General features: G+C 44.6%; 1 protein-coding gene across 2 annotated transcripts in view; it reads right to left on the bottom strand.

Moving 5' to 3' along the window:
* Positions 1–25: 25 nt before the first annotated feature.
* Positions 26–13,573, bottom strand: part of zhx3a (zinc fingers and homeoboxes 3a) — a 14,517-nt gene continuing 969 nt past the window's right edge. For both annotated transcript variants that reach the window (XM_084061351.1, XM_084061350.1), the window contains 2 exons: positions 2,362–5,258; positions 26–1,491 (listed from right to left, as the gene is read on the bottom strand). In XM_084061351.1, the coding sequence (XP_083917477.1) occupies positions 1,458–1,491; positions 2,362–5,054 (2,727 nt within the window). In that variant the 5' untranslated portion in view covers positions 5,055–5,258 and the 3' untranslated portion in view covers positions 26–1,457. The remainder of the gene's footprint in view (positions 1,492–2,361; positions 5,259–13,573) is intronic.

Genomic DNA, 13,573 nt, shown 5'->3' with positions numbered 1-13,573 from the left:
AAAAGAACTTGACATTAATGCCTGGTGAGTATTCTGTTTATTTTGTAAAGATTTAGAAGTGTAGAAAGGATGATACAACAGTGCTTTATGATCAGACTATTTCATAAAAGTGATCATAACACCGTAAGTCCAGATTCCATTTATCTCGAACCAAAATAAATTTGTAACATTCGACAAGTGCATACACTGCTGGTAGGAGATCAACCTCCAATTTCACTTTGGATGGTATAGCACCGTTCTTAGCTATTAGCAGCTTGACAAAGATGCAGCTCAATAGGATTCATGTAGTGACTTTATGTTTATATGAACACAAAATTCTGACAAGAGGACACATCTCCTCATTTGGCTCTCTAGCTAGCACAATATCTCACTCTGTCAGTGTAGGGATCAAATTGATAATTTTGCCTTTGGCAACATTTTTGCCAGTAACAAGATTTGATACATTTACAGTAAAAGTTAAACATTTCCAAGTGTACAGAAAGCAGCACAAGATTTTTTATTTTTCACAGATGTAGACCAACAGTGACCATCAATGCACTGGCAAGTAATTGTTTGGACAGCACAGTAACTGGAAAGCAAAGTGATGGGCAGACAGGTCATATCAACACATGGACAGAGCTGAGTAAGGCAACGTTAGCGTGACAGGCTTCTCTGTTCGGTTTGCAGGGCAGTGTAGTGTACTGATCTTGACAGATCTGTCAATATCTTTACTCTGGGGCAGTGTGAGTTTAGCATTGCTGTCTTCATTAGTGCATTTTATGTAAATAGTCTTGCGTGTAGCTGAACAGCGAAGTGATCACCAACATTTATACAGATCTAAATAAAACATGTTTGATTGCATCTGGACTTACAGTGACTATAGAAGAGTAAATAGAATTGAAAAACCAAATAACGGAATAAAGTAAAATTCAAGGCAGTGCTGAAGTACTGGTTGCTAAAAAAAAGTAAAAAATATCACAAAGCCAACAATAACATTTCTTGACACGTCTCATGTTTGTCCAGTCAGTACAAACCCTCCTGTTTAGTGCAGTTTCAATCATCATATATATTTCTCCCTCAGCCCCAAAACAATATCTTTCTTCCCTCTCCTATGTTTTTTTCATTCAAGTCAGTTTTCCAGTCAATGTGCATCTTTTCCCGTTTCTTTCTCTTTCTGTCAGATCCCTCGTACTGACCTCATTGTGCACCCTCCCCACACAACCACAAAGAAAGCATGAAGGGCTTAAAAACATCACAGGACTCAAAGGTGACGAGTTCTTTCTTTTTGATGATGGCAGGAAGTGATGGGAGATGGAAGAGGAAGGAGGAGGGGTGGGGGTATTCACAGTTACAGTCAGAGTCCAGCGGTCCAGCTACAATCACATCTGCTGTCATAATGAACACTCCAGACCATGGCCTGGGAGTGAGCCAGCCTAACCGTCCTTTTTCCCCTCCGGGTGAGATTAGGGCATCCTCTGTCACACCTCCAGCATCTCCATTCTCAGGCGGTCCCTAGTGGCCAGGCAGACACACAAACATGGAAGTGACACGTGTTAGGGCAGCCATGTACTTATATGATCAATTCTATTAGGTTTATGTCACCGATCCACATTTTGAGAGGGAGTGTTGTGAAAAGAAGCCTGGGTATCATCCGTCGTCATGATTTATTCACATATATTAGCACGCGCTCTCTCAATCTATAATTTAATGGCCCAGACTCCTACTTATCTAAAAATAGCTTCTTAAAACAGACCTTTGATTGTCTGAATAAGCCACTCAACAACATCAGCGTGCATCTTTTTGCTTTTAAATGTAAATCACTCACTACACGACAACCAAGTGGCAGATCTTTGTGGCTTTGACTGGCATTTAGACATACATTTATTAAATTTATTGATGCAAAATTCAAACAGCATAGAAAAATATTAAGAGGCCAACATCAGTAAGCCTGTCACGATTATTACATAATCGCCTAATCGCAATTATTTGAGATAATCGCAATTATTTTGCATAATTGTCATAATCGTTTCCATGTTGAAAAATGTTCATTCATTTTCAAAAACAGCATAAATAGCAGATCAACTAGCTTACAACGCGTCACTTTGTGATGCAATGTAAGCTTGTAGATCGCATATTTATGCTATTCTTTGTCAGTAATTTCGTTATATATTTAAGTTATTTGTCATATCTGCCCTAAAAGGCAAGTTTTCATTCATATGTTCCAATGTTCAATGCCAAAAACACAATTAAATCGTAAATCGCAATTATTTGTGTGGCAATTAATCGTCAACTTAAATTTGTAATCTTGACAGCCCTAAACATGAGTAAGTATTATGTAGTACCTATTGCAGTATAGTATCGTCATAAAAAGATTAGACTTACCTGGCCTGGCTGGCGTCTGTCTGCTGATCAATGAATGACTGACTGGCCCCTGGCTCCTGGTGGGCTTCTACTCTCTCAGACCAGGGATCCCGCATAACGACCGGTTGCACCACTTCCCCAGCTCTGCCTTGCTCTCCGGCCTCCTCCGACACCATCGCACCCAACAGCGGTGGGTATGTATCCTGCCATACGACCCGCTGCTCCGAGTTCAGTCCTGCTCCTCCATCAAGGTGCTTGTTCACGTCTTGCTCCACAAGCTTCTCTTGAGCCATCGGAGGGTCTTTCTCCATCTCTGTGCCAACTTCTCCATGGCCCCTGGGTGCCTCTGTATCCGCTGGCAGGCGCTGGTAGCTCTCCAGCCTCTTCAGCTGACCGTTCTTATGGATATATCGGCTATCGCTAAACCAGCGCACCACCTCAGACTTGGGCAGGCCTGTCATGATACTAAGCTCCTCGTACTGCTGGCTGCTAGGCCAATGGGTGCTGGAGAATACGTGTCGGAGTATGTGCACTTGCTGGGGGGACTTTTTGCCCCAGGAGGGCGAGAAAGCGGACTGAGAAGTAGGCACCTCTGCCATTTCAGGCTTGACCCCTGGTACCGTCTCTGAGACACATTTTGCCTCAGGCTCGTTCATCTTCAACCGTTTCAGGTTGATCTTAATGGGGTCGACCCTCAGCTCTGGACCGGTCCTGTCTGCCTCGAGGTGGTCGTCCTCTTTAATGAGCTGCTGCAAAATCGACATGCCTTTGATCGGGAAGTCCTTGGTGCATTTACCCTCCTCCTCTGTGATGGGTAAGCCACTGCTGCTTTTGGTAATGACAGTGGTGCTGGTGATTTCATTCAGAGATTTGCTGGCATAGTTCAGGCTAGGGGCGCTGTTACAGGTGGCACTGGAGCAGTCGCTGCTAATACTGCTGTTGCTGTTGGGCGGGTGGACGTAGCTGTTGAATTCATCGTCTGCCCTTTTGATGCGGGACTGATCCTGTGGGCCGCCGCCGTTATGATCATTGCAGGCGATGCTGCAAATGCTGGTGTTGTTCATTATCACTTTGCTCTGGTTAGTGTTGAAACCTTCCAATCCAGTCGGCACACTGTTACTTCTGACACCTGGCTTGCCGGTGTAATCAGCGAGGCAGTGCTCCTCATTATTGTTAGCAGAGCAACTGACAATGCTGTTAATGCTGCTGGTGGGGCTGCTGTTGTTCATTAGCTTCCTGGCGATGGCATCGCCACCGTTACTACAACTGGAATAGCTGCTGATGCTGCTGCTGCTACTGCTTCTACTGCTGCTGGTGCTACTGACACAACCACTGCTCCCAGCCATGTCTGGGCCCAATCCGTTACTCTTATCTGGCTCCAGAGTATTCTTGGCCAGTACCTGCGTGGTTCTGACCACTGATGGAAACTTTGGGGGGACAGCTGGGGCAGAATATGACACCCTGGTGACATGCGGGTTGGTTGACATGCTAGCCTGAGTGGCTATCACCCCGACAGGACTACCTTTCAAAGTGCCATAGGGAAGTTTGGTCATCTGGTAGTTTGGAGCCGCTGGGCCTGATTGGTGAGGCTGAGCAGTGACTGTGTGATGAGTTATGATGTGATTGACATGTTGCTGCGGAGCAGGGTGTTTTGGGGGCGCGCCGCCCTGGAAGACGGTGTTGAACATCTTCCTCCTGGCCTCTTCAATCTCTTCGGGAGACCAACTTATGCCCTGCTTAAGCCTCTGGGCAGTAAACCACAGTTTGATCTGCTCTTCGGGGAACTCGGAGACAACCGTCAGATAGCAGAGTTCGGCTTTGGTCGGGTAGGGGAACTTGCCAAAGGAGGTCTTGAGAAAGCTGCTGGTGTCCATGGCAGCATCATAGGTGGGGATGCTGCTCAGAGGGATCATCACCTTTGGAAGGTCTTTATTGGAATCAGAGGAGGGGGAGGAGTAAAGCGAGGGAGTGTGCTGGTGAAAGACTTGATTGGACACCGTCGGCGTAATCAAATGATTGACAGTGGTCCTCGGCATAGTTGGGGCTCCAGAAAGACTGAGCGCCCCGTTTTGGAGTTCAGGCACATTTGTCAGCATGCTGGGGTTTACCTCCTTTCCAGTGTCTATCTTCCGTACCTCCACAGTGTGGGAGACCACAATCTTTTTATGCTCCGCCTTGGCTTTCATCATCTTGGCGATGGGCGTTTTGATGAGGGAGAGCCCAGACTCTCTATAGTCCTCTCTGTTGTCTGTGAAGAGTCTCTGCTCCACAGTGGTCAAACCGTCCCTCTTGTTGACATGGAGGGAGGCAGTGATCAAACCCTCCATTATCCCAGGGTGGGCTTTAGCGTTATGCAGGGCGAGGGCCTCGAAACGGATCACTGACACCCTACAGTTCAGGCAGTAGAAGGTGGGCTGGGCCCTGAAGTCTACGTGGCAGTTGTGCATGTGATCCAGGAAGTAGTTTAGATCTCTGGACTCAAAGCGGCAGGTAGGGCAGCTGTACGTGCCCCCGCTCTCCCTCCCATTGCAAGCCTCAGGTTTGGAGGAGCTGTGGGAGAAATGGCTGGACTCCTCTCCAGAGATGCTCAGTATGCTATCCTCTGGGATTGTGGGGAGGAGTTCTGGCAGGCAGCCCAGTATGATCTCCTCGCGCACATGTTTGGATTTGGACGGTATCATGCATGGTATGGTGGATTTCCTCTTGCTAGCCATTGTGCAGCCTTGTGTAGATGGGAGAATGGCTGATTGGTTGTCTGGTCTAATGAGAACAGAGGGCAGGTGGATTGTTGAGAGGGCCGGATGAACTTTAGTGTCATGGACCAGCCGCTATGACGTCACAGTGTTTCTTCATGTCTGCTGTCTGCCTGTTTAGGAGCGCTGTCACATGGATGACTGTTTTAACAGCTCACTGGGAACCTATGGCAAAAAGAACAAAAGATGAGGAAAGTTTAAGACAATATGCAGTTTGCAGTTTGCTGTTTGAGTGGATTTCATGTTAGTCACTTTTAGCTTGATGGTGGAAAAGGCCATCATACATACTACCACTGTTTCTCAACCTGTGGGCAGAGGCCCACTGGTGCAAGTGGGCCCCCAAATAATTGGCAAAACAATAAGATTTAGATGATAATACAACATTAATATAAAAAAAGAAATTCTGTTTAAAAACATTTCTTGGTATTTTTCTTTAAAACCTTGAAAAAGATGTCATTGTGATAATGAATGACTAATGACTAATGAATTAAAGTATACTGTTAGTTCCACTGATTCAAGCCAGAATCATAATCGATGGATTGATCTTTAAAATAAACAAGTTCTGAAAATGCACGCAAGCCCATCCATCTGACCACTGGGTCAGCCTTTCGGCTACCGTGTTAAGTGGTCAGACGGATGGGCGGCGAACACTTTTTCAATACTTTTAAGTGGGCCCTGATCCAGAAAAGGTTGAGAACCACTACAGAAACACTGTATACGACTAGCAGCGTTTATTACTCCAGACCGGTGAGCTGTATTTCATTGAATTGGGTATTTTGTATTAGTGGTAAATCACATGACAAATTTTTAAGTTTTTCAATGTAATTAAATATGAACACTGGCAGGAAGGATGTTTGAAAGAATAATGAATACCAATATTTACACCAAAAATGATGAAATGTTTCCAGTATCCTCTTTTAACCCATTAAGACCGGGAAGGCATCTGTGTCATTTTAGATTTCTTTGGCTATGCCACGCTATGAGCTTGTAGATCTGCTATTTTTGGAAAAATCATGAACATTTTTGCACATCTGTGAATATATATATTTTTAAAGCGAACATTTGTAACTCAAATCTTTGCTTCTGGGGATTTTACAAATGTCTAACAGTTTAAAAAAAAATCTTATGTTGCTATAATCAGTGGTTCTCAAACTTCTTCATGTCAAGGGTCCCCAAAATGATATGTATTTCGCTGCAGACCCCCATCTCAAAATATGTTGTTCCAGGGACCCCAAGAAGCAAAGATTTGAGTTCAAGATTTTCACTTTTCTTTCCCAAAAATACATATTCAAAGATTTGCAGAACTTCTCACAATTTTTCAACAAATAGCAGATCTACAAGCTCATCCATCGCGTGGCGCTCGGTGCAGCGATATGAGCTTGTATATCTGCTATTTTTGAATAGCGAAGGTATAAAATAATGGTTAAAGTGGTTACACAGATGCGTTCCCTGTTTGAATGGGTTAAAAGATGCATATTCAGAGGGTGTGATTCACTTCATCAGAAAGTCAAGCTAGCGGTAGAGCAAGATGTGTCTCGCATTGCCAACTACGCTGTGTCAGGTTGTGTTGAGACACCACAAACATGCAAATATATGCACACCCATGCAGGTTTGTGCTCACTAATGTTCAAATCATACAAGGAATTCAGAGATTTTTCAGAGACTTTGTCATAAAAAAGCATTAATGCTGGTTTTATGGTTTTTTTTAATTATCCAACTTGGACTTCGACTCTTAGGATTTCGAACAGTGTTATTTTTTTACACAAATCTTCTCTTCTGGGGGGCCCTGGCACAAAACATTTTCAAATACACTGGTTTAGAGGCCAATTGTCAAGCTATTGTTTTGCAACTTCCTATATTAAAATACAATATAAAAAAGTTGTGTTTTATTTGTGCTTTTGTAAAGCACACATAAAAAAAAGGTTAAGAAAATACTGACCTAAACGTTCACATTGTCAGCAGGCGAGAGGGAAAACGTATTGGTAATTCTGATCATGTGCCTCATATTAAGGATAGATTCTTCCTACCCGGCCATGGATCCAGATTTTTTTTTTCTATATCATGCCACTCCTTCATATTACAGTGTCCACGACCAATCGGATGACTGATGTCCTATCAGTATGTTGTCAACAACACTGATGACAGGAAACATTCTGATAAATGTTTGACAAGGTTACTGCTAATACATCAGGAGCCATTTTATAAGCCTGCAAATGGGCCTGTCACTCAACAAGAAGGGTATGGCATCACACGTGTACACAATTTACAGATCTTTGGCTGTACAAAGCCATAAGACATCTTTATGTTACAACTCGTATTTCCCAATCCACTTCTAGCGTAGAGATGGATATGGATTGTATCTCATATGTCTCAACCCCTTCTCTCCTTCCTTCATGAACAGCGAAAACACGCCCCAGTGCAAGAATGTACATGCGCTTGCACAGTCACACATACACACACACACACACACACACACACACACACACACACACACACACACACACACACACACACACACACACACACACACACACACATATGTACACCCTTGCAAACTATAACTTTACACAAGTCACCCGAGGTTAATGTTCTCTAGTTATATAACTGCTATTTGTAGACATTTCAATCCTGGTTGTTTCCCAAAATGTAAAACAAATCCTATAGAAAACAATAACGCATGAAAGTTAAGAAACAGCTTTTCTGCTCCTTGCCCTCCAAATGAACCCTTGACATACACACCCACCTGCCGACAAGCATGCAGTCAGTGCTCTCTCTCTCTGTCTCTCTCACACACACACACACACACACACACACACACACACACACACACACACACACACACACACACACACACACACACACACACACACACACACACACACACACACACACACACCTACCTCCTTGTGCAGAGCGGAGACTGGTTGATGTGTGACATGCAGCTGAAAACTGCTCTCATTCTATCATAATCTATCATTCAGAATACACCACCTTCTTACCCCCAAGCCTCTCATCTTGGGGAACGAATATCGATGGCATAAATGACACACCTTACCGCTAGTACCTTGCATGGCCGTTACTGCACCTTTTAACGCTGCAGCTTTTTTTTTTTAGGCCACCGCACAAAAAAATACAATGTCACACACTTCAGACAAATTTTGCATCACGCAGCGTTGGGCACAGTCTGAAAAACCCTCCACGTGTACATTAACCACAGCCAGCCTGCTGACCTCATAAATAAAAGATGAACCTGTTCCGGAACTCCCCCCAAATGACTGGCCAAGAGTACACACTGATCCCAGACAAGCCTGTGACGTCCTCCTAAATGCCTCTTTCTCATTTCTGATGGTCGCCTTCTGACCAAAAAAAAAGAGGAAAACAAAACAAACACACACAAAAAAAAACTAGGTCAGCAGCATCTTATGCAGTAATCCTGGTTCGCTGCATCCAGACGCAGGCTTGTGCTGTATGTTTGCCGCTGGCGAGGTCATGATACTCCCTGATGGCTGGCACACACACACACACACACACACGCATACGCACACGCACACACTCGATTAACCCCTGGTGAGGACACAGGGGTTCAGTGAGTTTGTTCCACTGGAACCAGGGATTTAGAAATCGGTTCTCAAGAGAGGGGTCTTAGTCATGCACATCCAAAACATCTGTGTAAGAGACCTGGTTATGCTATATACTGTAAGTTGCTGAACAGTTTTAGCTTTAGTTGGACTCTCCACAATCCATTTCCATATGACATTTGTTTGAGCAATGTCATCTATACAGTATGTCGCCATATTTGAGAAATAGCCGATGGGATGTAATGTCGATTTATGGTAATATGGTCATGGCAAATTGCTGTGTCTGGTGCTGCAGCCTAGGGAAGCCCCAGAGGGCATGTTGCTATGTGACAGGCCAGACACTGGCCTGATAGAGAGAGCCTCTCCCCTCCCCTAAACACTCCACTTCCTGCATGAGAAAACGCAAGACAAGCCAAAAGTTGAGAAAAGGTTACATAAAGAATCAGGTCACCTATCAAAAGAATGGGTTGCTTTATCTAGCGGGCGAGACGTGCGATCAGACACAAGACAAGGGCTTTCCAGACAGGGAGCACCATTGAATGGCGCTCTCTGAAAAGCCTGGCCTCGTGTTTCAGCAGCGAGGTAGACAACACTCAGACGATCGCTGTCCCCAGTGTGTCGTATGTACCTGCACTGGCACTGGCAATGTGGCACCGAGGGGGATGAAGCTCTTTTCATCTACACAGAGCTGGGGAGTTGTATCTGAACTGAGGGAGAGTGACAGAGCTCTCAGTCAAGCTGCCTCTACACCCACACTCATGGAAACAGGGTCTCGTGCATGGAACCAAAACCAAACGGATTTCACTTGTGAACCATTCAGCTTTCACGGCTTGCTTTTCAAAATAAAATGTGATTAAATTGGATTCTGAGTTTGATAGCTTTTATACATTTAGCCTTATTTGGAAGGAGCTCTGAGATCACACTTAAATGTTATTATAACAATGTAATCTTTGAATCTTATATTTATTCTATAGTTTAGTGTACTGCTCACATTTCAACCAATCCATATTCTAACCCCCAAAATCACTAAAAAAATCACTAAATTCTGCACTCATTAATTTCCTCTGCAATTGCTGCGGTAGTTACAAAAAAGGCAAGGTGCATGTAAGGTACTTTGCTACTAGCGTAAGGGGAACAGAGGCTGCAAAGTGGTTGCTAGACATTAAAATTTCATTCAAAACAGTCCACTGATTCAGACACTCCCAGTTTGTTGGGTCACCTACAGCTGACATTAACAGAGATTGGTGTTTGTTGTGCCACTTGTCACATGAATGAGATCGTGGAGGGTGGAGGAGAGAAGAAAACTGAATCCAGACAGTTGAGAGTGAAGTGAGACAATGAATGATGACAGCATGTACAATATTCCACCTCCTCAGACACATCCAAATCACACATGCACACATGATACTGTAGCATGCAATGTACAATTGCACATACAGTCTCACACACACACACACACACACACACACTCACACACACTCACACACACACACACACACACACACACACACACACACACACACACACACACACACACACACACACACACACACACACACACACACACACACACACAGACACACACACACACACACACACACACACACACACCGTCTCCTTGCAACTCCCCAAATTAACACCTGCACCATTCTGTGAAATTTCTCTTTGAAACTGAAAAACTGAGAAACCGTCTCTGATGCGGCTGCCACAAGAGACAGTGAAGAACGGCTGACATGGTGCTGCTTTATGACAATATGTTCTTATAATTTGACAAGAATTCACGGCTGTCTTGAGAGCTTGCTTCAATCAAAAAAACAGCATCAAATCACCTGGCATCTGTGGTGGTGTCAGTTGGGCGTGGCAGGGAGGGGTGGGGGAGATCAGTGAGTGGAACTCCTGACAGAATGATCAAAAAATCTGTTTAGGGACAACATTTTCTGCCAAATGTCCATTAAATAGATTAACGTCATGTGAGTGTATCAGCTGGACACCCAAATATAAGCCAGAGACAGGGAGCAATTATTCCATCGCACAGCAAAAAGATTGGGAACAATGGCGCCTCATTTATAAGAGAAACATGATCCATGCCGGGAGCCTTCAGACGACAGACTGTCTATCTGCCATCATTCTGTTTCCTGCACGTCCGTGTCAGTCATGCCCGTCTGTGTGGAGCAATGTGCTATGGACAGTGTGTGGATGGAGTTTGCTCAGACATGGGCACTCCTTTCGCTGTGCACGTGGCACGCTCGCCAGCATGCATAAGTGGCGAGCTCCACACTTATACGTGTGCTGAAAAATAATTCAAGAGTCATCAGGGTCATTAACACACCGCTAATATGGCGCATTAGTCCGGCATATCCACCACGTCAACGCATCTGTCCTCGCCCCCACCCCCCAGTGTCCCGGCTTCCTTCCAAAGACGTAGCCTTGGTGTGTCGGCTCTGTCTGGCCCTGTGCTGGATACCCATATGGGTGTGTTGGTGTCTGAACGTCTGCTGAGACGCAGGTGTTGTTAGACAGCGATCTCCTCCACCCCCTACCCCCGCCCCAGCCCTCCTCCCAGACTGCAGCCCCATCCGCTGGGAGACCAGTCAGTGATGCCACTCATGTGTTAACATTGCCATGGCAACCCCTCTCTTCCCGTTGCCCACCACACCGCACACTGGAGTCACTCGCCCACGCCCACCGACCTCAAGACATACACACACGCACACACAGACAGAATTCCTTAGACTACGTCCGGTACAAGACAAACTAAATCCACATGACCTGCCAGCCATCTTTTGAAAGGTCCATTCATCGTTTAGTGTGTTTCAGATAATTTGCAGTGGTCAGTAGTGAAGACATGTATGTTCCTTTTCTCCCCCTTTTGGCCCCAGCCATACAACAATACCTGCACTGTACTCGTCTTGTTGTCTTCATGACATAGCTCTACATGAAAGAAAACACGAGTGCAATATACATTGCAGGCGATGCTTTTATCTTGTTAAAGCAGCAAAGTGCAGGCCTGAGGACCGAGTGCAGCAAAACTACTGCTACTCTGCCTGTTGGGCGCATCTTTACCTGAACGGAAATGTTTTGTGTTATAGAGGACGCTCACTGCTGAAATCTTACATTGTTCTCCAAAACCCTCTATCTGTGGCCCACATGAATGACAGACAAACAAACCATGTTGTGCGAGGGGGTGTGTGGGGGGGGGGGGGGAATTTGTGAGTCATGCATCCTTTTTCATCACTTTTGATGAATAACTCTTTCAGTTCTGTAGCCAGGACTACAGGCATTGATTTGGCAACTTAAAAAGAAAGGGAAGAAAGATGGCGGCATACCGCAAATATTGTAGCCTACTGTCCATCCTAAAATGGCTGACATCACAGCCTCTTGCAACTGCCAGAGCTTGGCAAACTCCTGCTGCTGCTGCTGACCAAACCTTTCTTGCATAGGACAAAGTGTCAGGGATTTCTATCCCCTCTAGGCCTTTTCTCTTTTTTTTTTCACAATATGATTGCAGTGCACAGAAGTTTCTTTTGGTTGGAACGCTGCAAACGCACACCGTCTAAGTAAGTCGCTTTTGAGTGCTTTGGGCTGCGATACCAGAGCAGTGGTCCTGTGACAAAAGCAATAGGAAAGGATGAAAGCCTTGAATAAAAACTGAACCTGTATAGAAAGGCATCCTTTCAAACTAGGGGGAAAAACAGTACGCGCTGCTGTGCTTTGGAGAGAGTTCTGTAAGGACCACTTGGTATGCCATTATCATGAATGCTTGTTTGTACAGAAACGGCTTGGAAATAGATCTGGTTGGCATTAGATAGTTGATTTTCCTCTCTGAACTGAAGGAATGCTATACACTTGATGTCAGCTAAAACTGCAAATCATGACCATATGACCTTCCTCAGTACTCTTCTCTGGCATACAATTCCCAGTAAACTGTAGGCTGCACATAAGAACCTATTATTTTTCACTGCTACTGGCAGAAATCATAAAATCCTAAAAGTCCTGTAGTCCTACAGTAAAACATAAGGAGTGGCTTGGAGGATGTTTTTTTTTGTGGAAGGGGAGTGGGCGCATGCAGTCCATTACGTTGTGTCTGTGTGTACAAACACACTCTGTTATGGCCATAACGAAAACTGTGAGCTGTCCCTAATTGCAGGGAGTAAAGGATGAAAGGCAATATGCCTGGCCTCATTAGACCAGTTCCGAGAAGGGAGATGGAAGAGCGTTCCCAGGGATCCACAAAGGGAATTGACATTCCCCCATGGTAACCCTCCTGCTGGAGTGAAATCTTTCTACGGACCAGAATACTGAGCCAAGCTGGGCTGAGTCCACCCGATCTGGACGATGAGAGCTCATATACCTTTTTTTTGGTTTTACTGTAATGGCAAACGCCTGCCAATTAAGAATATGAGTGATTGGATATTCAATGTCAAGGGTTCCAGTGTTCCAGTGTATTTCATTGCTTTGCAACTGAACTGTATAATTTCTGCACCCATTTTCTTTTTTTTATCCTCATGACTGAGCAAGTGATTTTTATCTACAATAGTGCAATCTAAATTATATGAAACTAGTGTATATGCTTAAATGTCATATGAAAATGTGCTTGCTTTGAGAGCAATTTGAGACACTCTTAGCCTATGTTTTGGACACAGGACCCACACATTATAGCCTGCAAAGCGGCAACATTAGTCAGCAAAGAGGTCCCTCCCCTAACGGACAGAGAGACACATGGCAGTCACAGTTTACTCAACATTAATACACATGAGCTATTCATGTATTTAGTCTAGGTTATTACACTGTAAATACGCCGACTCCTCTAGGAGATAACCTATAGTTATGAGTGTATTAGTCAGCACGGTAATGATCAAATGCAAGGACATTTTATTGTCTGGCTTGAGTAAAGGCAACAGC

The sequence above is a fragment of the Gymnoscopelus microlampas genome (assembly GCF_963454915.1).
Source record: "Gymnoscopelus microlampas genome assembly, chromosome: 7".
Classification (NCBI taxonomy): Eukaryota; Metazoa; Chordata; class Actinopteri; order Myctophiformes; family Myctophidae; genus Gymnoscopelus; species Gymnoscopelus microlampas.
Note: the sequence above shows the minus strand (reverse complement) of the source record. Positions and strands in the feature narration are given on the sequence as shown.